Consider the following 26,740-nt stretch of genomic DNA (forward strand, 5'->3'; position numbering starts at 1 on the left):
TTAATGATGTGGGTTGGTTTCAAACTGCTGAAAAAAAAATATTACTATTATCTATCAATCTATGAACTGGTGAATATTTTCTGTGAAAGTGCAAGTGATGGCATCTGGAACAAAGAAACACTATTATTTTTGTAAAATAATCTTAAGTATATCGATTTTTTTTAAATATATAATAATAATAATAATAATAATAATAATAATAATAATAATTATAATAATAATAATACTTATAATATATAAAGCTATAGGCAGAAATACACAGGGTCCATTTTAGTGGTGTTAGGTATGTATTACAGTTTTCCGGGTTCTGTGAAAAGCAGCACGAGTTATAATTTTCCGTGTTTACAGTGAACGCTGACAATTTTTTTTCACCCGTTGTTTCATAAACTTTTCCAAGGTATTTTGATATTTGTTTGGTTTCTTCAATTACCACAAGTGCGACAAACCCCTAACAATGGATGTTCTGTCCACTCCTTCTTTACTGCCTGGCGATGGGTTATGGTCGGGTCACACTGAGGAAAACCTGTCGCGATCGAGGGTCCGCCTTGTCCACTGAGAGGTCGGGACAGAGACGCTGATTTATGTAGATTCAATGTTTTGGAAATAGATTGTGTATAGATAAAGACATGTTTACTTTACATTATATACGTATATTATATAGTATATGGAAGTATCTTATTATTCATGTGTTTTTTCCAATTACCGTGGATTTAGATCCTGACCAGTCACCATGCACTTACGTCACTGAATGATCCTCTTGTGTTCAGTTCATGCAGTGCGGACATGAAAGAAAGGAACAGTTCCTCCAAAGGTTTTTAGAACTTCCTGCAGTGTGAAAACACCCTCTGTGACTGGGGTTCGGTAAAACGCAGCAGTTTTCCGAGTTTCCTTTAAACACAGCATCGGCTCAAGTTGTCTGTGTACGTGTAACAAATGCTATGCAGTCCACAAGGCGCAAGTAGGTGGTTGCGGATGACTTCCGAGAGACCAAACTTGGACTTATATAACTTGGGATGATGATGATGTCAAAGCGCACCTCTTCTGACATTAATCCAATCACGCTAACGTTATTAAACTTATGGTAAAGTAATAGTTTTTCACTCATTTCTGCTCCAAATGTACATCGATATTGATCAAATGCGAACGACAACACGTCTGAAACGTCCCGGTTCTTACGAGACCTCAGACCTTGTCTGTGCGTACTGCGTCCTGCAGAGCAATATCAATAGGGTTGGGCCCCTAATAATAATAATAATAATAATAATAATAATGATGATGATGATGATGATGATGATGATGATGATGATGATGATGATGATGATGATAATAATAATAATAATAATAATAATAATAATAATAATAATAATAATAATAATAATAATAAAAATAATAAATACATTCAAGACTAAGCTAAGGGGACAACGATGGAAATTTCCCAAGTTGATTCAAGTTGGCTTTTGGTTTGGCATTCTTTGATAAGGATTATTATGAATGATATGATATGATACGAATAAAACACAAATTGATTGAGGTGTTTATTAATGACACTGGTCATCCAACACCTGCTGTGGAAAGACACAGCTACTGTTTCAATGTTCCACAGGTAGGTCAAAATAATTTCTATACAATACTAGTGTGCTGCAATACTGGATTTGACAGTCAAATAACTTTTTCAAATAAAGCGCCGAGAGTGTCAGAACCTTAGAGCCTCTTTTATACTATTTCTAACTCTGTGATTTATTCTATTTACTTGTTAGATCGTGTATAGTAATGTTGCTAATGTCTGTATTTAAATGAATTTAATATTTTCAGGATAAATGGGAGCGTTGGGGCAGGGTCATCCAAAAGATTTTGCCCACGTTTGAGCATGGAAACACCTAATATCCAAACCAGCATTTCCAGATATCGTCCATCATGTCTATTATCATTTATGTCATCGACAACAAACCGCCAAGCATTCCACAGCTATTCCTTGGTAAATTACTAAGTACAATATATATTTAGTTTTTTTCACCTTGGTTGTTTGCGATATTGCTAATGATTAAATCCAATGACTTAACAGGTCCGAATCAGGATATTGTGTATTTTTCACAAGCTGTACCTCCACTTAGCGACCACAAGGTGTCAGCAGAGAAACATTTACACTGAACGGAGGGAATCGACCTTTTCATTAAGAATTAAGAATTAGGAATAAAGAATCTTTATTTGTCAAATGACCGCACTACAACACATGCATATACATCTATACACACACACACACACACACACACACACACACACATGCTTTTTGGGTGGCGGTTAGTGAAATGTGGCCTCTGCATTTAACCCATCCTGGCTTGTCCTTCCTCCGGGGTTGCAGCCAGGAGCAGTGGGCCGCATTCGTCGACGCCCTGGGACCTGGTACCAAGTGTCCATCGCTGGTCAGACGATGGTGATCTGTGCATGTTTTTGGTGGGGGTCCTTACTGATGGTAGTTGGAGGAAACCCCATGTGAAACCCCATCTCCTTGCACGAGGAGAACATGCAAACTCAACATAGAAAGGCTCCAATTTGGGAGATAACCCACCATTTAGATTTGTCTTGTGTAGTTTATCAATGTGCTGGTAGCACAGACATTTAAAAAGACCGGTTCATTTTTATTTTTATTTTTTTTATTTGATAAGCCCATCCAAGGCTCACCCTTCATAATGAATAAACCCTCTAGTCTCTTAAGGACACTTAACCTTATTACCAGAACCACAAAGTTTTAATGGACAGTAACCCCCTCATTAGAATGCGCCGAATTGTTGCGAAGGCCCCGAATCCAACCTGACCCTCTACGTCCCCTCTACGACACCCGAGTGTGTGATTGATAACGATCTGGTTTGCTAATAAAGGTCGGAGCGGAGTGCGTTGACCCCGTGAGCAAATACCGACTAAAGTGTTCCCAAATATCCAAGAGGGGTATTCATTAAAAGATGCCAAGCAGACAGTATTACTGTGTGAGGGAAAGAAACCTTTTGCCCTTTGAGAAAACCTGCCGATCGGCAAGAAACAGAGGCGCGGCGAGGCTTTTTCCCCGTTTTTTTCTAAACACTTATTTATTTTTTTATGTTTTCCTTCAGGAGCCATCGCAGAGGAAGGACGCAAAGCTTATTTCGGCCTGTTTTTTGTCGCTCCCTCTCATTTCGAGTACACAGTTTTTAACACGTCACCGATGGTAAGTCACAGTAATATTCTGGTATGGGGAGAGGGCCTTGTCGAGTGGGGCTGGAACAGCGGCGTGGATGCTGCTTGGGCAGAATTGCTTTTTTTTTTTTTTTTTTTTGGGTGCTGGATCTCCTCCGGGCACACGGCCAGAGTGCTGGAGTCGCGTTTGCTCGCACTGAGAATCCCCTGTGTGGAGCAGTGACAACCGCCCACACCGGGAGGGGACGCGGCTTGCCTGTGCCTGCAGACTGGAACCATAGCCAAAGTGGCGTGAACATTAAAATGGCCAATGGTGTCGTGTAAAAAGATGTAGATTTATGTGTACGTTTTATGTTAACGTCTCAATTTATCCAGGATCTTATATCAGATTCACTATGTATTTTAGCCATTTCTTTGTGGTTTCCGGTGAGTAACGTTTAAGCGGGGCTGGGATATGATTTTTTCGAGGTTGGGTGGTTTTGTTATGAGGGGGGAAAGTGAAGCGTAGCACGATGATATGAGGAGCAACATCCACCCTTTGGGGAGGAGGCCAGGAGCTGATCCTCTGGGGGCATGTCAGTTTCCATGGTAACCTCTGATCACACGGAGGGGATAACTGAAATGAGGTAATCACTCCATTGAGCCCTGCCAGCAGTTTGACAACAGCCGTAATGACCAGATCTGTCAAAAAATAAAACTAGAGGAGGCAAGTTCAGGTTTTTTTTGTTTTGTTTTGTCTTGGGTTATTTTTTTTTTTTCCCCCCGTTCGATCTTTTAAATCCTAAAAGTAAATGATAATCTGCCAAAATTCAATGGGACAGTTTTGAATGTTGAGTTTGTTCATCCATCTGTTTAACTGTTGGGTATATTGTTTGCTCTAATCACTCATTATCTTTGTATTGAATCTAATATTAGTCGACATAAAAGTGATTTGTTTTTCTAGTTATGTATGTGTGTGCAATGTGTAATGTGTGGAATAAATGTAGTTAACCAGAACAAATGACTCTATTATGTTGTATGCTGCTTCCTATACAAAGTGCTATTAACAGCTTTCCTCTTTGTTGCTATGGGGGGGGGGGGGCCCTCACTGTGTCACCTCATACTTTTGTTTTCTAAGGAAATGCATTTCTGAAATGTTTTTTATTTCATTTTTTTATTTTTCTGTCACATATCTAGAATTATTTAACAGAGGTTACAACAGAGGGCAACCGCTGGAAAATCCATTGAAAGATTTTTTTATTTTCATTATTATAATTTTGTAACCTAACGGTCGGAATCTTTGAGTGAAAAACAATCTTTCAATAAAACAAGGATATTTCCTCTCCTAATTGTGCTTGTGATCTGGCGTTCCTCCCTGATGTCGCTGCGCTGCCGCGGTCCAGCGAGCAGAGCATTTCATCTGTAAGAATTACTCTCCACCGGCTGCGTGTGTGTGTGTGTGTGTGTGTGTGTGGGCGTGTGTGTGTGAGGTACAGTAAATTCCCATCAGCTCCAAATAACCCTTCGCTGTGCGGCCGGCCGATGGCAATTAGAGACTGACCTTCACCAGACACCTCGCTCCTCTGCAAAAAAAAAAACAAATTTCCCCCAGACAACGCTTATTGACCAAGCAAACCATGAAGCCACTGGTTGGTTCAGCGTCAAATGCCATTTTTTTATTTTTTTCTGTGTTTTCTCCACCTGGAGACTGGAGCTTTTCTACCCCAGATCCTAACCTGTAAGGGAAAAAATGGATTCCCTCTGGATCAGCACCGCGGCCTATTCACACCCCACCCACAAACGAATGGAAAAATTGTGAAGTGAGAAGTTTCAAAACAAGCTGGGCGGACCAGGCCAGGCAAGGTAATTGGGGCAAGTAAGGATGAGAGGAATAAGAGCCATAACACGCACAATAGTACTACTACTGCAAGTACTTCTACTGCTGTATCGTGTTCATTTTTGCACTCACGCTAGGCTTTTGTAATCTGAACTGATATGTCTCTCTCTTTTCTTTTTTTAATATTCATTAATTCTTTAATCCTCAGAACTCTGTCCTGTGGGATGACGGGAGCACAGCCATTGTTTCCACGGAACCACCGATATGTCTCTACGTTTTTTTACAATGGCCGCTGCGGGGCAGGGGCCTCACCCTTGCCAGATTAGTGCCTGTTCTTCGGTCAACGGTGCAGAGTAGCTCTTTGTTTGTTCTACTTAAGTCTCACGCGGGGCAGATGGTTTGGACTCGGTGCGACGGCATTTCGGGCTAAAGTGCAGCGGCAGGAGCAGCACTCTGGCTTCCCGGGCGGGGAAAACTGGATTATTCGACGAGATGGGGGGAAATAATGTTTTTGTTTTTTTTCGGTCAGGACCACTTAGTCAAAAAGACCTTTTGTTTCACTTTGCCGTAAGATATTTTTGGCGGTATGGCTCTGTTCCGGGACCTCCCTGCCCTTCCCACGCGCGTACGTGGAAAGCCTTAGGCGGGGAGGGCACACCTCCCTGCCCTTCCATGTGTGTACATGGAAGGTCTGGGCCAGGGAGGGCAGCGGCAAGGACCCCAGAGGGGAGAGAACAGAGCAGGCATCAATGACATTGATGAGTCAGAACAGCGTAGAAAAAGGAGGCGCTGGGGAGGAGGCGGGTTGCAAAGAAGCATGCGGAGGAAGCGGTAAGGGCAGGCGGGCTAAAGCCGCCCCGAATGAGCTCAGCCAATCGGATGGATCAGCGGCTGTGCTTGCTTGAGATCAGCTGCTGTGCCGGGGTCGTGAGCCGAGCTTGACTTCGCGGCCGGCCCGAGCTGCTCGATGCACAGTATATATGGACAATGTGTAAGGCCTTTCGCTGCAGTGCACCGGTTCTCCCCTTCGGTAACAATGCACATGGCAGCAACGGGGACAAAATCTCGCTGGGGATGGGAGCAGGGGAGATGAGGGGGTTGGTGCTGTTGGCAGAGAGCTGGAGCTCCCGCTGTGAGACCTGGATTAGACCCTGGACACTAGCTGCCACTGCCGCCGCCGCCGCCGCCGCTTTCAAATTGCTCTAAATTCTCAGAGATTAATGGAAATTAATGAATGGGTGGATGGATGGGTGAATGACCAGGGACATGGTTTTTCTGAACAGCCGTGCGATACCCAGAAGTTGCCTTCAGGTTACTTCAAAAGCCACGAGCTCCGCACGTCAGCTGCCTGTCACTACTTCTGTTCAAGCACATAAATACCCGCGTTCCGTCCCTCCAACTCAGTGTGTCGATAAAATACCTATCTTATTTGCATTTGCCCTTAACAGGTTATAATAAAATATGAATCACTGGAATGCATTTGTTTCTTGCCTCGACAGCTCTGCAAGCCACAGCCCGGGGAGACGATTGGCTCGGACATGTTTTGTTGCACAATGGACGTTTGGACAATCCAGGCACTTGCAACTCTGATTTAAATTCTTCCCGTACGTTCACCTTGTTTGGACGCGCGGCGATGGAACTTTTACCGCGCGGCAGGCCGATCAATGTTCCTCCATCATCTGAGCGAGGCGCCCGATCACAGCGAGTCGACCCTGCTCACTGCACTCATGCAGGTTTGAGACGCGGCCTGATTCTGCAACCTGCAGGATGTGGAGTGGACAACACAGCGACATGATGGGAAAGAGATTTTATGGGAGAATTGTACCTCAACTCAGACAGAATATTACTTTTTTTTTTGAAGGGTCCAGAGGCATATTGCCTTGTCTTTTTTTAAAGAGTACTTTTAACCGGTATGACATTGCAGGTCTCACACACACACACACACACACACACACACAGCCTTTTGAGTACAAATTGCAGTCTCATTGTGTCATAGCTGATCCGACCAGTGCATCATAAGCCTTTAGTGCCACCGACAAGCGATCCTGACTTTCCGTATTAAAGCTGAGTTAAGTGGTTTCTGGCCACTAGAGCAGAAACAAACAAACAAACAAACAAACAAACAAACAAACAAACAAACAAACAAAAAAACTCATTAACAGATTCACTCCCTCCCTGTTTCTCCAAGAAACAACATTTTACGAAGGTCAATACAGGTCAGTGTGTACGTTAGAAAAGTGTGAAGAAATGCCGAGCCTACGCCCTCTATCGAGCTAATTGCGTATCTACTGCTCTAAGTTCAGTGGCATTCAATCATTTATGATTTGTTTCGGTCACATAGGAGCAACCAATAGTAAGCAAATTTAGCATGGTCGCACCCGACTCCTCTGCCCAGTGGATGAGTGGTTATTTATCAAAATAGTTCAGAATGTACCTGCAATTAAAACAACTCAGACCTTGTTTTTATGTTTTCATTTCCACTCGTCGTAAAGATGCAACTAGTATCGCTTATATAACTCAGCATGTGCTGAGAGGTGGGCTTCCCTGGTTTCACAGGAGCTACACTCCTTGATTGCCTCCACAGCCTTGCACTGAGTTATCACAGTTGGCATTACAGGCCATTATTGTCTCGGTACTGGACACTTTTGTGATAAATGACATTTGAAAAGGCGGAGGCTCCGTCGCTTTAATGCGGAATGAACAAACGCGACCGACAAGCAGGATCGTGTAACTTTGACGAACAGGCGACATCCAGGAGATAACTTTTACACAGGCTCTCATCGGGGGGTGACGGCGCAAATCTAAAACCTCGAATTGACCCCGGTCAGGTCTTTTAACCTCCAACCGGGTAAAGGAAAAACTACCAGAAAATCACGAGTGGGTAAAAATAGAAGGAACCTTCAGAAAGGGTCGCACTGGAAGCCCCGCCGCTTCCAGGACGGCCGGGCTGCGATGGCTGTGGAGTGGGCGCCATTGTTAGCAGCTGTCCTTTCGCACTTCGGTCGCAGCTGGTTCTGAGCGGCTTACCTACGCTTTCATGAGTGGGGTGGGGGGGGGGGGGGGGTTATACTTGCGATGGACAGTAAGATAGAAATGTTGATAAATTAAAATAATAATAAATTTGAAATCCGTGTAGACTGGGGAGAGGGTTCTCAGGGCGACCGGCGTTGGGCCTACGCCGCAATCCGTCATACTACATGGGCTCTTCCGATTGAATTTGATTAGCAGAACTATTGCTTAATGCAGCTTTAAGGTCTTTTTTTCTTTTTTCTTTTTTCTTTTTCCCAGAAGCAGTAGTTATAGCAGGATAAATTATTATTTTAAGTGTTTTTGTTTTTTTTGTGTGCACTTATAAACAGATGCTTTAAGATGAGCTAGCTTGCCAGAGTGCTTGTACGACTCCACCCACGGGCAAACAGGCTTCCATCGGAGACCGCTACCCTCGTGTGGAGCGCTCAAATGAGGTCAGTAAATATCGCCCCTCACCCACCCCAGTGCTTCCTTGGATTTGAGCACCCAGTATGTGGATGTTGATCATACATTTCCTAGGAAGAGTGATGCGTGGAAGAAAAAAAACATTATCTTGGGAGATAAGCGCAACTAATTATTCGAAAATATAAGTCATTCTTAATTCAGTTGATAGAATGGGCTATAACCAAATTTTGATTCTACGGTACTAATAGCAAATCAATGGACATAGAATACATTTCACTGTTTTGTCCTAACTTGATTGCTGTTGGTAATGGCTGTCCTCTGAGAGGGCTTCACTGTAGCTGTGCTGGAGACATATGGGCGAGGGCTACAGATTGAATTAATGCAATGGTGATTTAATAAAAACTGCCACTAAAAGCATTGTGGTCCTGGGCTGTGTTTACTGGTAAAGTAAAAATAGCACTTTCGAGTTACTTGTATGGTTGTTTTTTTTCCTTTAGTACCTATTTGTCTATTTTGTTTTTTAATCTGAATTCTCCAGGGAGGATATGAGGAAAAACATTAAAATTCTATTAACCAATGAAAGTAATGTATGTTGTGTTGTAAATATAATCCTAATTAAAAGCGACGGGTCCTGTTGTGTTCTATCGTTGCAGCCCAAGCCTCACACTTGCAGGAAGGCAGCAAATGCCCACAAACCACCCATATACCCGCCGTCTTAAAATACACGGTTGCCAACAGCGTGGCGTTAAATCGAGATGTGCGGCAAAACAATGTAGGAATCTATCTGCGCTGGTCCAGATGCAATCCGCAAACAGTGCGCGGTGCCTGTGGTGTTTCTCCAAATATAGTCTTCTCTAACATCGCTTTATATGATGCAACAAAATAACGAGGCTGATGTTCACAAAATTCACTATCATTACACTGCGGCCTGGTGTGTGGAAATCAAAGCATCAGGGCCGGCTCCAGCCATCTTGCAGCTCGAGGCAAACTGTGTGTGTGTGTGTGTGTGTGTGTGTGTGTGTGTGTGTGTGTGTTTGTGTGTGTATGTGTGTGTGTGTGTGTGTGTGTGTGTGTGTGTGTGTGTGTGTGTTACACACAGTTACACGCGGTGCTTGTTTCGTCCCATAAAATATCCTACATCTAAAATAAAAACACACTGTTTTGCCCCCCGCCCTGGAACCGGCCCTGCAAAGCGTATTTTGACACCGGCTCCTTTTTTTTTTTTTTTTACAAGGTTTGTTTTCGTGTGTGCTTTTTCCCTCATTCAACGTGTTTTCTCAATGGGCCAGATGGATGGTGCAGGATGATGAAATACTGGGACAGATGTTCCGGCTCTGTAAGAAGGGCTTTGCATTATGCACACATTTCCGTTTACACTGGCCGGACCGCGGTGGGGGGCGGGGGGGGGGGTTTGGGGGGCAGAGATTAGCTCAACATATACCTCTCCGACCGGAGCGTCCATTCACCAAACCGTCGCTCAAGGACTGAGAGAGAAGGGAACCATTGAAGATCCCCCCCTCCCCCGCCGCCCCCCGCCCCCCGACGCTCACCGCGCTCCGCGTTCCAACTTCAGCACCGCGGACAGCGCCCCGGCGGCCCGAGTCCCATGGCCTCATTGCAGCTGAAGGATTCTCGTTTTCCTTTGCGTTTTTTGGGGTTTTTTTTGGAAATTCTAACGCGCTCAATAAAACACAAGACCCGACGTGGAAGTTCACGTCAGAGCGGCCACGCGTCAAACTAAAGAGATCGGTTCTTTTCTCAAGGGTCCTTTATTTAAAACGGCAGAGGGGGGGCAAACTCCAAAGGCTGCGACAAAAAAGGAAGGGAAATGTATACATTGAAATGACCACACTAACAAACACTTTTAATAACGATCTAAATCAGTAAAACGAGTAAACAAACACATGAAGAAAAACACATCCGCGGGATGTAATATGAGTAGTGAGTCTCCATCTCCAGCAGAGTCCGTGCTGGGGGGTGGTGAGGCTCACCGGGGTGGAGGAACCCGAGTCCCCAGGGATCCACGTCACTCCCGCGGCACGCCGAGCGTCTCGCTGCCACTTCCCCCGCTCCGCCGCATGCCCGCAGCACTCCGCGTCCATCTTCCGCCGGAGATGGTCTGGGATCGGGACGCGACCCCGCGCGATCCTCCCCGACACCGAGGAGGCGTTCACACGCTCCGGCGCTCAACTAGTACTTAGCCGCTGAAACTGGAGGGAAAAGGGGTTTTTTTTAAAGTGCGAGGAGCGCCCGAACCGAGCGCGATGCTCTGCGGAGACAAGAGCAGCAAGTAACTTCTGGATTTACTTTTTATTTTTTATTTTTCCTCTTTTTTCTTTTTCTTTTTTTTTTTTTTTTTTACAATATTGAGGAATATTTCGCAGCCAAACATGCCTGTACGAAGAGGACACGTTGCCCCGCAAAACACATTCCTGGGAATTATTATTCGGAAATTCGAGGGTCAGAGTGAGTATCTATCCTTCTGCTAATACATGGTCATTGTTGTATGGTCGTATGGTATTTCTATGGTAGTATTTATATGGTAGTATGGTAGTTTTATGGCAGTATTGATATGGTGTTATGGTAGTTATATGGTAGTATTTATATGGTGGTATTGTAGTTATATGGTAGTATTTATATAGTGGTGTGGAAGTTATATTGTAGTATTTATATGGTAGTATGGTAGTATTTATATGGTGGTATGGTAGTATGGTAGTATTTCTATGGTGGTATGGTAGTTCTACAGTAGTATTTATATGGTGGTATGGTAGATCTATGGTAGAATTTATATGATGGTATGATAGTTCTATGGTCGTATTAATTTGGTGGTATGGTAGTTCTATGGTCATATTTATATGGTGGTATGGTAGTTGTATGGTAGTATTCCTACAATGTAGTATGGTTCTGAAATACGGTATAAATACTACCATATAACTGTCATATATATAGTATTTGTATGGTAATATGGTAGTTGTGTAATTTTTCCTCTAGTAGGTAGTATTTCCACACTAGTTATTTGGTAGAATTTCTGTAGTGGTATGGTAGTATTTATATGTTTGTATAAGTTAGTTATAAGTATAAGGTTGTAATTCTTCTCATGGTACTATTTCTATGGTAGTACACTCTCTACTGCTATAGAAATACACCACAGAACCACCATACTACCAGTATTTTTATGGTAGTATCTCTACTACCAATAAAATAAGACCATAGAACTACCATATAATCATATAAATAATATTATTTCTATAGTATTGTGGTAGCTCTATGGCAGTAACGCTACTACCAAATAAACACTAACAGAACTACCAAACCACCATATAAATAATACTATTGATATGATAATATGGCAGTTCTATGAGGGTAGTGAGGAACTATTTCTATGGTAGCGAGGTAGCATTTCTGTGGTAGTATTTTCATTGATTCATATTGTTAAGGGAACTTTCCTTGTATGCACACTGTACTACGATCCTTCTCAAGTGAAGTTTATATTCACACGAAAGGAAAATCACCAGCAAGTGACGAGTCAACTTTATCTTATTCATTTACTTGCGCTTTTTGTGACCCCGTAGGCCAGGAGGTCAGATGTTTGTGCCAGTGCATTTCGTTTTTTTTCCCCTACATTCACAGAAAATCACCGTCTTTGTTTCTTGCAGATCGTAAATTTGTCATCGCTAATGCCCGGGTGCAGAACTGTGCGATCATATACTGCAACGACGGCTTCTGCGAGATGACGGGCTTCTCCCGGCCGGACATCATGCAGAAGCCGTGCACGTGCGACTTCCTGCACGGCCAGCAGACCGACAAGCACGCCATCAGCCAGGTGGCCCAGGCTGTCCTGGGATCGGAGGAGCGCAAGGTGGAGATCACCTACCACCGCAAGGACGGTGAGTCAGGGGCGGTCCGCCGCGAGGCCGCAGCCGTGACCGAGCGCCCTGGAGGTGACGGGGGTGTGGAGGGATCGGGGGGGGGGGGGGGGCGTTCCTCGTTTCTTTGTGGTTTGTCCCTGCGATGCTACTGACAACTGCTCCTGACGACTGGTCCCCTCTGGAGGCGACCAGTAGTCTTTGCGCCTGCTCGTTCAGTTCCCCCCGTCTATTATTCATGCAGCTTGTAAATTAAACAGATGCGTTGGATGTCGCACCGGTACGAGAAACCCTTACATATTTTTTAGCAGTGCGCTTAAAGTGGACCACGCACACCGCGAGTATATCCATATCTGTGATAATAGTGTTTGATAATTAATTAGATTTTGATCTCGCTCCCATTCAGTGTTGTGGTTGAATGGTTGAAAGCGAAGCCGCTAACGGCAGATTTGCATCGTAGTGATGTTATTACTGTATCAGCGAGGCGGGGGGAGAGGGATGTTTAATCAGAAAGCCATTGCATTACAGGAGAGGTCAAGACACGGGAGATACCCCCACAGTGCAGATTAGCATGCGACAAAATGCTCAAATCTCTCAGGGGGTCGAGTTACGGCGATGTCCCGCTTGGCACCCGCCTTATTCTTTTAGAGTATTCTGGAGAATAGGCGCCTCGGATTAACACGAGACGCCAATCGGCTGATTCGTAGGAGCGCGCGGCCGTGTGATGGAGACACACGCGCAAATGGAGAGCAGATCGTAGCTGACAGGCTCAGGGGGAGCTGGGTCAAGTGCCATGACGACACGGTGCACAGTCCTGCGTGTTTTGACAGGCGGCGAGGGCGCAAAAACAGCGAGAGAGCGAACGCAACGCGAAGAGACAGATCATTTGAGTCCAAAACTCACCCGCTGACCTGGCAAGCGCAACACCGCCTTTAATGAGGATGGATCTCGCAAAAAAAAAAAAAAAAAAAAAAAGTGCTACCCTACCCTACCATTCAAGCCAGTGTTTATTTATAACACTGTATTGTTATATATGCTGTATATGTAAAAGGTACGTCGTGTTTTACTGTAGGGTTACATTAGACGCCTGTCCCACCGCTCCCGCTTTAAAATGGCTCCTCGGGTCTGGCGCCTCATTCAGCCTCAGTCAAATCCCAACGCCGGTGTGAAGGGTGCGCCGGAGAGGCGGTTATTCCGCTTCTCTCTGTGAAGTTGGGGAGAATTACTATGATGTTACCGCTCGGTAAACGTAAATCCCCGGATTGACTGCACATGCCCTGCTGTCATCCGGCAACGGGGCGTCACGCTCAGCCCGTTATCGCCCTTCAGAGTACGCGCTGGAGGTTATTTTTTTGTTGTTGTTCAATGTTGTCGCTATTGTTTGGGTGACTTTCTACTGGATACCAAACCAGATGATTGAGCTCACTTTTCACATTTAAAAAACACACTTCAAATTTGTGACGTCTTGACTTTTAATGACTCCCCTCCAGTAGATGTGAAAACAGCTGTGTGTGAAGACTGTAACCTTATAGGGGAAAAAAAAATAAAAAAAAAAAAAAAAAAAACTGCGGCAACATTGCCATATTATTAAATAATTGAAGATGAGCCCGGGGATAATGAATATTTAATTGTGGGTTTGATTAAATTCCAGGCCATCCGTCCATACATATACTGTACCTGTTTAATTTACAATCAGCAGCCACCAGCCGAGGCAATTTTTCCGGTAATGAAGAGTAAACACGGAGCCAGGTGCTGCTCTGCCGCGGAGCGCTGGTGCAGAAACCTCAAAGACAATCGCACAGAGGACTTTGTGAAATTGTAAGAAAGCAGGCGGGGTGGAGGTAGCACGGTGGAGGAGCCTGGAAGCAGAACTAGGAAGGAGGCGGGAAGGCGCCCGAAAGGAACTCGGAATGAACCGGAAAGGAGATTGGGGGGGGAAGGGACTTGCGAGGCGACTCCGGCTCCCGACGTCGGAGTCGCCTCGTACGCGGGACTCCGCGCGCCCGCCGCGTTGGCGGGGAGCCGAAAACAAACCTCCCAAACCTAATCGCCGTCCTCGCCCTCCTCCCCAATCCCCCGCGGTGTGCATCAAGTCTCTTAATACTCCTCCGAGGACTCCTCGGCGAGCCTCTCCGCTCATGAATAAAGATGTCGGCGCTGACAGCGTGGTGACGGGGAACGAGCGGCTTACAGAGCAAATGCATTAAAGCGCTATAGGCGACGCGGCTCACGTGCTCCCGCGGCCACGAGGGAAATGCAAATGAAACATTCATGGACGTCGCGCCCCCCCCCCGTCGCCGTGGCCACGATCTAAGTTGCTTTACCTGCGAACGCCGAGCGCCGCCGCGTTCCGCTCTTGTTATCAGTGGCCGTGCCAATGAGCTCATCCCCTCGCGTTGAAACGGCTCTTTTTTTTTTTTTCCGCCAGAGCCCTCCATTTCCCCACGCACGCCGACCACGCGTGGTGGCCGGTGGCGGTGCAGGCAGGGAGCCCAAAAGGGAACGGTCAGAGATTATTATTATTAGATTCGATTATTTATTTAGTTATTTATTTACTTTCAAAATGCACCGTCTCCGTTAATCGATGTTCCGTCACCGGCGTGTTGCCGGAATCTGCTTGATCCCGTCGCTCTCCCGCCTGTTTCCTGTCTCTCGTTCGGTCCGTCTCACTCTCTCCCCTCTCGGTGCGCCGTGCCAACAGGCGAGCCGCGGGGCCGACGCCGTGGAAGAGCAGTTCCCAGTTTTGACGCGTTACATCTCAGACAGCATCGCAGCTTGGATACGTCACGTCGAGTTCTCCCCACATGTTTTCTCGTGCTCACCCCTACCATTCCTTCCATTGACCGCCACCGTCACCGTCGGTCATCTTGGAAGGCGTCAAGATTTGAGGAAGCGCGGCGGCATCGGGAGCGAACGACGCTTTTGCCTAAAGTGCTTGCATGTGTGCCTTTAAAAGTAGTGGGACATCGGGGACAATGCAGTGCACACCAGCATTTCACCCCCCCCCCCCCAAAATCAATAATAATAATAATAATAATAATAATAATATGTAAATGTAACTGACGTGACGTCACGCTAAACGGCTGAACATCGCTGAGCTTTGCAATTCGTCCCTTTTGGGCGCGGACGGTTGCGACGCCGCGACAAAAATAGGGAAGGTAGAACAATTGGTCGACATCTGCGGCGCTGGGGTGTAATTGCTTTTTGCCGAGATCCAAAGAGAGATACTTAAACTGTCAGTGCATTCTCAAATACCAGATGTGCGGCAACGCGTTCATTTAAAGTCCCCCCCCCCCGTGCGATTCGGATTTGCGCGAGGCCCCAGCGACGAGCTCCCTCGCCCGTCGTTCTGAGTGATGGGCGTCGGTGGGAGCATCATGGGGTTTGGGCCAAGCGCCGCGGTCCCCTCACCCGGGGCCCGCGCTTCCGTCCTTTCTTCCACCTGCACTCGCGCTTCTTCCTCCCTCGTCCCCGTCCCTTCGCCCCTCACCCCGGCGTCCTCGTCCTCCGCCTCCTCCGCCTCCGTCTCCTCCTGCAGAACGGTAGCGGCAACCGACGAGGACACAGTCCCAGCTTTTCGGGGGGCGGAAAGCTCGTCGGCTACAAAATACTTTGAGTGGCCGGAGCAGCTCACTTTAGAATCCAAATGAAACTTTAATGACGCCCACGGGGAAACTCAGTTGTCGTGGCGGCCAAGAGCGGAACGCGGTTAATGTTTAGCTTATAAATAGAAAAGAAAGGGAGAACGGGGCGGGGGGGGGGGGGGGGGCTTCAAAAACAGTAGCGCGGTCCAACAATTATAATTAAATGATAACTGGTATGAAAAAATTAATAAATAACACCAGGGAATGCTAATAATCCTCGGTATCTGTAAAACTTTTCAGTACATTTGGACCCAAACGCCACACGGCAGCAGAGAACGCTTGTGCAGTGTCTTTTCTGCGACGGCGGTCAAACAAAATGTGTTATCGGTGTTGTGTTGTTTTTTTTTTAACAATGTGATGCATAATAAGTGTGATAAGAGAAAGTATTGGAACCCGTTTTCCACCAGATGCTTCTTGCCAGTATGTGGTCCGGATTTCATCTTTTTGCTCCGGGGACGTTGTGATGCAGGATGCCAGTCAATTCAATGAAATGACAAAATCCGGTTCTAACTTCAAGCGAAGCTGGAGAGCCCGGTCCGCACAAATGTAGGCTTCCGCCAGGTAATATTAGGCAATATATTTATTGGGCTCCACCATTTCTCACGGGCCCGGAAGCATCCACTTCTAACCGGCGACGATTTCCCGTTTTCGCAAAACACTCCGACGGCTCGGGGCCGCGCGTCGTCGCTTGTGCGGGGTCTCGACAGCATCGCTTTCGCTTTACGTCAAATGAAGCCGGGAAAGAAAAACGAAACAAAAAAACAAACGGTAATGCACAGGCTTATTTCGTCCGGAGAGATGATGCATAATCAATGAGATAAATGCTTTCCCCTGCCGGCTTTGTGGAACTATCCTGTTCCACGGGGTGTAATAATACTTTGTAACTGAATGAGCCTGAACAAAAGGAAGCTGACACCACACTGCACAGGGAAGTTAAATGGATAATGGCGACATAACAGCGGCGGCTTAACGGGCCGTGCTGAAGGATGCGGGCCGTGTGGCACGCGGGGAGGGGGGGGGGGTGGTGGTGCACGGTTTCATCGGCGGTTGCCGCCCCCTCGCAGAGGGGGGACGGGCGGACCACTCGGACCCTCTGGATTCGGCAGCGATGGGGGGCGACGCAGGGGCACGGTGCACCCCCAGAACCTGTAGACTTTCAGCAACTGCTGAAAAAGTGCATTTTTCATCACTCCGGTCTCGGCCATCTTTGGTTTCCCGCCGCATGGGGTAAAAAAAAACGCTCCATGAGTTTTCCTTTCGTTGAATTCGAGGCCGTCACCGAGATATATAATTACAAAAATGGACGGTTGGGGCACTTCATGAGAGACGGCTCTTGGCCGCCTGCTGCAGCCGCTCACCGCTTTCACCGCTATCCACTTTTTTCCCGCCATTGTGTCTGATTTATTTCATGGTCCTTTGCGTCGTTTTTTTTTTGCTGCTATAACACCTGCATTTCACAGGATCAATAAAGTGTTAATTTATCAATTTTATTTATTTATTTTATTTTTTATTTTATCGACAGCACCGGTATCCGTCCATCTCTCCGAAATCTAGATAGCTATTTTATAACTTCACTTAAGAGAGGGGTGAAAATAGCAGTGGTAAGTAAAACTATTAATTAATGAATTATAAAAAAAAAGTGAGTATAATTTGGTCTACAAGGGGATGTTTGCCAGCGTGGCCGTCCCTAATTAGGATGTGAAACAAAGTTTATTAGTCATGAAGAGTAGCAGATGGAGCTTTGAACAGCATAAAAATACAAGGCGCGCTTTCCATACAGTAGGATAGGACTTGAAGATGAAGGGGCTATTTTAGTCTCCTGGGACGCTTGGACCGGACGAGGTAATCTAGCATTCCTCCAAACCATCTGCTGAGTCCTCCCAGTCACCGGCCGTACGTAGATAAGATAAAAAAAATTTAACACCTATCACGTTTTCCCGGCGTCTGCGCTAGTTTTCTTCTTCCCGCCGCACGCCAACAGAGGAAAATAATGGCACGCGGTTTACGGAATTGATGACTGGAAAATCTGAAATGAGGTGCACTTTGAGCTGGAGCTGCTAGTTATCCCCGGTGGCTGCGTTGACACTGACTGGAGATGAATGTAGGCCAGGCACCAAGGCAAGACAGTGCCAGGAGGCCCAGAGACTCCAAACAAAGGGTCCGCCGGCCGCCCTGGGTCTACACGCTGCGCGCTGCTCCCGAGCGACTACGCCCCACTGAAGTCGCGGATCGGTTTTTAGCAAAATAGCCCCAAACAACAAACATGTCAGATTTCATTACCGAGCGCTGCGACCAGGCAGCGGTCTGGTTCCCCCTCTTAAAGCTCTGCAAATGCTGAAGCCTGATTTGGAATTTGTAGAAAGCAGCAAAAAGAAAAAGCAGGGCTCAGCATATATGTACAAATATATACAGTATATATACTGCATACTGTATGTGTGTGTATGTGTGTGTGTGTGTGTGTGTGTGTGTATATATTTATATACTGTATATTCATATACTCTATGTGTGTCTGTGTGTGTGTGTATGTATACATAAACAGTATACACACACACACTAATATATGTAAATATATATATGTGTGTGTGTATATATACATATATACACACACACTAATTTCTACAGTATATACTGTATATATATATACAGTATATATATTATTAGTGTGTGTGTGTGTGTGTGTGTGTGTGTGTGTGTGTGTGTGTGTGTGTGTGTGTGTGTGACTGTGTGTGTGTGTACACATACAGTAGCTAGATTTGAAGTGCATGCATCCTGAGGTCATGCCCGGCCTCTGAGCCATCAATAGAGCAATATGGAGCCTAAAGGATTGCTTGATTAAGCAGCGATGCCTTAATAATTGATGATGGAAATCGAATCTTCTTTAATGAAATTTCCATGGTGAAAAGGGGGGCGGGGCGGTGGGGGTCAGTCTAAATACACCGGCTGTTCATTAACGCAGGTGTAAATAAAGCTGCAGGAGAGGCCTCCGCGCTTGCCATGAATGAAACCATGGCTCCGCCATTGATAGAAAAGTAGCGCGCGCTGACGGACACTGACAACATCTGCCAGGCTGCCCCCCGCCCCCGCCCTCCCCACCCCAACGCCAACTGTTCAGGGTCCAGCTTTAGTCCCTGGCTTCAGCCGTTTATGGGCTGTTTATACCATACTGTAAATCACGTGTGTGGGTACGTCCCATTTAACAAAGTGATGTCCGCCGCTGCCTCGCACGCAAGTTCCACGATGAATATGACCTGGGTCTGCGACTCAACATCTGCAGCATAATTATGTTGTCAAAACGGGATGAAATGCACCCAACGATGGTGGATTTTTTTCATTTTTATTTATTTTTTACAACTTATAATTTATTGTTTTGTTTTTTTCTCAGCCTGATGTATCACGATGAACGTATAAGTGACGCCGCCAAACTCACGCGCTGCGCCGAGGTGAAAAACATTTTCCCTTTGGCTTTAGTGGTTCATGTTGGACGCTCAAGGAAACAAGGGAAGACTTTTTGGTTTGAGGGTATAAAGAGACGGAGATAACCTACAAGGATAGCAATATACGTATAGGATGTAAAGCAGAGACTGGATTTTACTTGGATATTACTACTACTTGTTAATGTGCTGGGGTGTTGTTTTATATTTCTGCATTTTTGAGTACGTGGCAGAGCCTGTCATTCTACTCACATCATTATTAATGTTGTGTATTATTAATGCTTGGTCGCTTTAATGGTTTATTAATGTGTTATCTTTTGTATTATTAATGTGATGTATCATATTCTATAATAGTAATAAATAAAATATAAATGTAATAATGATGATAATAATGATAACATCACTGATGTAATTCAGCTAGTGAGTGTTATTAATGTGATGTAATTTACTCTGTCAAACTTATACACTAAATTGTACGGTAGGCACTATTTCATATTTTTGTTCGACTCCAACAATTATACGAACTTACTCTTAAAGTGTGACAAGTTAATTTGTTTGACAACTTTGAAGTATTTGCCTCAAATGCTTTTTTTTTTTTTTGCAATTTGAAGTTCGCTTTTCCAAAACTTCACAGTTTGATGCACAGTCGATTTGGACCAAACGATGGAGGATTTCTCCATTTTTTTTGGCTCAAACAACTCGTACAACAATTTGCTCGGTCAAATCGTCTAGAATATATTATAATATGCATTGTGGTTCATTATATACACTAATGATCTACATTTTTGTTTTGTACTTTTTTATACTTTTTTATAAAACATTGCTCACACCATCAACCAAAGAAGAAATGTATTTTTTTAATTTCATAACAAAAGAGGAACTAGGTAGAGGTAAAGGTATTTACGGCTTCAAAAACGGGGTTGTTAATGTTTTTTGAGCCATTGTGGGATGACTGACAAAGTATTCTTGTTGGAAGAAAACTAGATAAAATTATTTCATACTATTTCCATTGTTTTGGTAGTTTTGGTTTGGGGCCTGAAATTAACTTTTCCATGAGCTGGGTGGTGGTGCAGAGAATTGCATGAAGTGAATTGTTATTATTATTTTCCTCTAAAGGTAACCATTACTCCTATACTGATCGGTTTGGGGTATAGTACATTTTAATTATACCTGTACATGTAACCACTTTCCTTTGTAATTAGACACAACGTTTTGCAAGTAATTGCACTTGTACTTGTAATTGTACTTGAAAACATACTCCCAACTCTCTTTCCTTCTCTGAATGAAGGCGTGTTATGGACCAGCAAGGAGCAGCCTGTAGAGATGAACCGCGCAGTGACACGTGTGGTAAAGTTGATGGAGGACGACGCCAAACACACTTTTTTCTTTTTTTTTTGACGTGGCAGTTAAAAGGGAACAGAAGGAGGAGGTGTGGAGGGAGGGAGGGAGGGAAGGTCAGTGGAGGGCTGGAAGAGAAGCAAATACCGCAGAGCCAGGCGGGGTGAAAGGGAAGCACATTGTCCTTCCAGCGGGGACACTTTGTAGCAGTGGTACAAAGTGGGACACTCAGCCCCTCACGCAATACGTACAGCTGGTTTGGACTAATTAGACTTGGTACTAATTAGTGAATATACACTCACTGGGTACTTCATTAGGAACACTATACTAATAATGGGCGGGGCCTCCCTTTGCTCTCAGAACAGCTTCAACTCTCCTTGGCATGGATTCCACAAGATGTTGGAAATATTCCTTTGAGATTCTGCTCCATGTTGACATGATTGCATCACACAATTCCTGCAACTTTGTCAGCTGCACATTCATGCTGCACATCTCCCACTCTATCACATCCCAAAGGTGTTTTATTGGAATCAGATCCATCGAAGGAAGGAAACTGAAGAACACTGAACTCATTGTCATGTTCATGAAACCAGTTTGAGATGGCTTTTGTTTTGTGACATGGTGCATTACCATGGTGGAAGTAGCCATTAGAAGATGGTCAATTGTGGCCATGAAGGGTGCACACGGTCAGCAATAATACCCAAATAGGCTGGGTATTATTAGCTGACCCTTCCACCTGTGTGCCTCAGCAGAACGTTTTTCCAGTCGTCAACTGTCCAGTTCTGGTGAGCCTGTGCCCACTGCAGCCTCAGCGTTCTGTTCTCGGCTGACAGAAGTGGAACCCGACGTGGTCTTCTGCTGTTGTAGTCCACCCGCCTCAAGGTTCTACGAGTTGTGCATCCTGAGGTGTTTTTTCTGCTCAGTGCAATTGTACAGAGTGGTTATCTGAGTGACCGTAGCCTTTCTGTCATCTTGAACCAGTCCGGCCATTCCCCGTTGACCTCTCTCTTCAACAAGGCGTGTCCGTCTGCAGAACTGCCGCTCACTGGATGTTTTTTGTTTCTCATCCCATTCTGAGTAAAAAACTGTTGTGCGTGAAAATTCCAGGCTTTCAGTAGTTACAGAAATACTCAAACCAGCCCGTCTGGCACCAACAATCATGCCACGGTCATAAACACTGAGATCACATTTTCACCCCATTCTGATGGTCGGTGTTAACATTAACTGATGCCGCTGGAACATATCTGCAGGATCTTATGCATTTCACTTCTGCCACACGATTGGCTGATTAGATAATTGCATGGATAAGTAGATGTACTTAAGGGTGTTCCTAATAAAGTGCTCAGTGAGTGTTGATGGCACAGTGTAGAGGTTTTAAGGGAAATCCAAAGCACAAAGCTCGACATAAAATCACATAATCACAAATGAACAACACATTCATTGTGTCTTCATAGGCGGTAATGAAGACTTCTAAGATTACTACTCTTGTGTAGAAATCACTAATATACACAGTTATATATCGTGTACTTTGTTTTGTATGTTTTTATTAACTCTGTTATGTCTTATTTGTGTGTGCGTGTGTGTGTGTGTGTGTGTGTGTGTGTGTGTGTGTGTGTGTGTGTGTGTGTGTGTGTGTGTGTGTGTGTGTGTGTGTTTTAAGGGCGGATTGTAGTGTGTTTCTAAATCAATATATTCTTATGAGTAATCTTTTTTTTTTATAATATTTTGTTATGGAACCATAAACCATACGCTCAGTGGGTCGTTATTATGTTAAGTAGTGCTATATGTAGAATATACAGAGTATAATAATAGATAAAATTGATCAATTTGCACAGTTTGAAGGCTTTAATTGTGAGCTCTAAAAAATATCACATTGAATTACTGACCATAATTTCCTAAATAACAATTTGTTCATAACTCAGTTTGGGCTGCGCTTGGCCTGTCAAGTCAAACCAGCTTTAATTTTCACTCTATTCTATTTAAATAAGGGACTTAACCCAGCATGCGGTATTGTTTCTTACAATGAGGAGGAAAAAATGAGTAGAAAAAAATACGTTGAACATATTTCTCCTCACCACTGTTCCCTAATCAGGACAATCGGCCGTCATTGAAACTCAATCAGGGAATGTCCAAAATCCTATTCAGAGTCAGAGTCGGAGCCTTTTCTCTCCTCACAATCGCTCCTAATGACCCCGTCGGGCTGCCAAACGCTCGGCGTCGTTCCTGATGCTGATTCGAGGTGTGGGAGGAGAAATCATTCCCCCATTTCACTTTCCAACAGCCCCTTTCTGTTTGCAAGACGGAGGGAGCCTCGGAGCCCAAATTAGCTTTTAATGATAATGTGGCAGATACAACAGGGGTCAGATAGGATAATTACATTTGCAGTTGTTAGGATTCTGAAAATTCAGTGGAACCACTCCTAAAAATGAGGAGCTTCTGATTTTGAATTATTTTTTACTTGGAGGTGACATTCAGCAGGAAACAGGATGGGAATGGCCCCCCACGGCTCTGCCTGGGAGCTGGGTTTTGCTTTCCCATCTGCTGAAGTGAATTCCAGCCCACAGAGATTTTTGCTGAATGTGTTTTATTGGCCAGAATCAAACGCTGCTCTTATACATGTATTAATTATATACACTCTGGGTGTTATTAATTGATATTAGCCTTAAGGTAGCCTGTTTTCCGCTTTATTTATTATAATAAAATAAATATATATATATATAGACACAGACACACATACACACAGTATACTGTATACTGTATACATATATATGACTTTAAAATAGCTCCACTGCTCTACTTTTCACTGTATACAGTATATAAAAAATGTATATACGTATTATATACTTTTTTCATATTTATATTTTTTCAGTACTCTACTGTACTCCAATTTCCCCCAGTAATTTCATAACTTCATCTCTGAGACTGAATTTGAGCATCTTAAGACACGAGATTAATGCCTGGATTGAATAATTTAAAAGTGTAAAGTTATCTGAGAAGAACAATAACTATTTCTCTGTCAACTGTAATTGCAGGGAAAATCTTCATGCTGTAAACAAAAAAACAATTCATTTATAATGCATATGCTTTATGATTCATTCAGAGGGGCTTGAAATAGCTCTTCATATTTAATGCATAAACTGATGCTTCATTAAGACAATTTCTGAAAGCCCCGCCGGCAAGCAAAACTGACATGGTCTCCTCTGCGACATTTCGGATTTGGAGGCGTCTTAAAGCTCCCGCTTTCCTTCTGTTTTGGCAAAGAGATGGTTGTTCCAGTCTTGCTTTGGTTTGCGGGAGCTGATGACCTGTTAAAACCTAAAAAAAAAAAATCACTAATTAATTTATGGACAATGCAATATTTAAACAAAAAAATAAAAAAAAAGGCTTTTCCCCAAGCTTGGGAATAAAGACTATGTTAGTGGCTCAGATAGGACTATTTGTACCACATTCTGCTCGTATATTTATTCAAATGAGATTGAAATGCTCCCATGTCCAATTTCCATAATATTTCTCTCCACTGCTTTACTGTACAGCCATGGCTAAACTTTGAGCCAATCACAGCAGTGCAAAGAATAAAAATAAAAATGCCATTCAAGCTGTCACTGTAGCTGTGATAACGTGACTTGGTACAATGCACAAAGTTTAAACTATATACAAAAGATATTTACAAAAAGAGATATTCACAAAACAAATAATAAGTGAGTTAAAAAGTTGAACAAATAACAATATAAAAAAAAATAAAGCCCCACTTATGTTTTGTATGTCATTCATTTAAAAAAAAAAGTGATAATAATTCTGTATATTTTGGCACTGTCTGAAGGAGAGGGAGAATACTTGAAGTGATCCACTCTTGGGAATCCAAGTCGTCTTTAATACAGAGAGCACCCCCGCTCCAATTCCTTGAAATGAGACTATAGCTCAGTGCTTGAGTCCACCTGATTGAAAAGATTATTTCCTGAGAGCATCTAAAGTATCGTTCATTCTCCAAAGACCAGGCTGTTTTATGAGCTGCGCCTAATTTGCAGCGCACTTTAAAATGACACAGAAAGTGACGAGTGGGAAGTTTGTACTTTTGGTTGTGTCATTATCACGCGCGCGCACACACACACACACACACACACACACACACACACACACACACACACACACACACACACGTTATAGAGCTTAGACAAATTACTCTGATCTCTGTTAATGAAGTGTAAGATTGAAGCCATGGAAACCTAAATCTGCCTTCACCGATTGCTAAGGTGTATTTAAACATCTCTCAAACAACCCCCCCCCCGACACACACACACACACACACACACACACACACACACCCACACACACACACACACACACACCCACACCCTTGTGTCCCGTTGCCGTCCAAGTGGACATGAGGGGTTGAGGAGATATTAGAAATCAAAGGGAGGGACCAAGGCCTTCTTGCTTAATTCCGTCGGGGTCCGGTACTTTAATGAAAGACGGTATCTCACCATTCATTTCAGTGACACAGAAGGTGTCCATGGTATTTTACATTAAAGGTTTGCAATTTTTCAGCCCAGGCTGTATTAAAACATTGGTCCCCATCGACTGTGTCCGCGCAACCTTACTGAAGACTTTGCTATTGAGCAACTTTCTGCTCTGCTGCAGCTTGTCGCTGTGTTTCAATGCAGTACAGTGCGGCAAAAGCTGAGAACTTGAAAACTCCTTCGCGAAAAAGGAAAGCTCAAAATATTATCAGGCAGGTAAAATGGCCGCAAGCGGCATTTAATCAGGGTTTTCGGGGTTTTATTGACTCTTTTGCACTGCTGCAAATCAGCTCTTTTGGCCACGTCTGCGCTAAAGTACAAAGACTAGAAACAGGAAGTGGCATCGCTTCCTATTGGAAACCCGCCGTAGCTCACGTTCCACTTGTTATGTACTGTAAATGTGATACGGCCAAGATTGACATTTAGAAAAAAGGAGGAGGATTTAACAGCTTTCTTTTTTTCTTAAACGTTTGCCCCATTGGACTCCATGTAAGCTCCGTGAGCAGGTGCAACAGAGTGGTACGTTTCTTGATAGTAAAGCATCCAAGTTATGAGTCATAAATGGTGTGAGCCCACATTTTAATAAGGCCTGGGATGAAAAGTAGTGAACGTATCCTTTAATAAAAACAACAAACAATCTCAGGTAATTAAACCTCATATTTTGACATTTTTACCCATATCCTTTTCTTCCCCGTCACACAGCATTGTGGATATTTGTCTTCCAATGAAATGCTGGCGTGTGAGGCGGACCAGGCTGGGATTGTTATATTTAGTCAGAAAGCGAGCCTCCTGCTAATGAATGTTGCTGGCAGGGCGTCTGAGCCCCGAGGAGATTACTGTGAACACTAGCAAAGTGGAGCCATTGCAAATTTGGAGGAAGCTGTGCAATATGGCAGATAACACACGCTCGAAGAGAATGACGGAACGATAGATCTGTATCGATATGGCTGGAATTCACTTTTAATTATTTTTTATTAATTTATTAATTTGCCGAGAAGTGACAATAAACAGAACAAACTGAAAAATCAAGTATTCCACGGCGCAAGAAAGTCCATTCTCCAAGCGCTATAAATAAATTCCTATTTAGCACTTTAAACACTTTAACACGTCTCCGACAGCGTTTGAAGGCGTCATTGTGCAATTCATGCACAAACCAAAAAGCATGAACAGCAATAACAATGACATCTTAAGTAAATCAAAGGAAAATGAAAAGCATGTTGTGGTTGTTTTTGATATACACTTTGCACGGCTGGAATGCCACCTTGGTTCAATCTGAGTTTATTCTCACGCGAGTATGACAGTGAGTTTGTTCTTTTTGCTTTTATTTAATACAGACAAATTGATGGATGAATTCCTAATAAATAAGGCTTCAAACTCCATATCAAAGTCTATATAGTGGTTGGTGTCCTTGGTAAAAATGAAATGTGCATGGGTCAGTGATAGACAATGGACATTGTTTAGGCCTAATAAATAATGTACATTTGGATGGATGGATGGATGCATGGCTGGATGGATGGATGCATGG

General features: G+C 44.1%; 1 protein-coding gene across 1 annotated transcript in view; it reads left to right on the top strand.

The window, feature by feature from the left end:
- Positions 1-10,809: 10,809 nt before the first annotated feature.
- kcnh7 (potassium voltage-gated channel subfamily H member 7) overlaps positions 10,810-26,740 on the top strand; it is a gene marked incomplete at both ends in the record, with an annotated part of 52,551 nt that continues 36,620 nt past the window's right edge. The window contains 2 exons of the mRNA XM_080018865.1: positions 10,810-10,885; positions 12,076-12,306. Of these exons, the coding sequence (XP_079874991.1) occupies positions 10,810-10,885; positions 12,076-12,306 (307 nt within the window). The remainder of the gene's footprint in view (positions 10,886-12,075; positions 12,307-26,740) is intronic.

This window comes from Zeus faber (assembly GCF_960531495.2).
Source record: "Zeus faber genome assembly, chromosome: 18".
Lineage (NCBI taxonomy): Eukaryota > Metazoa > Chordata > Actinopteri > Zeiformes > Zeidae > Zeus > Zeus faber.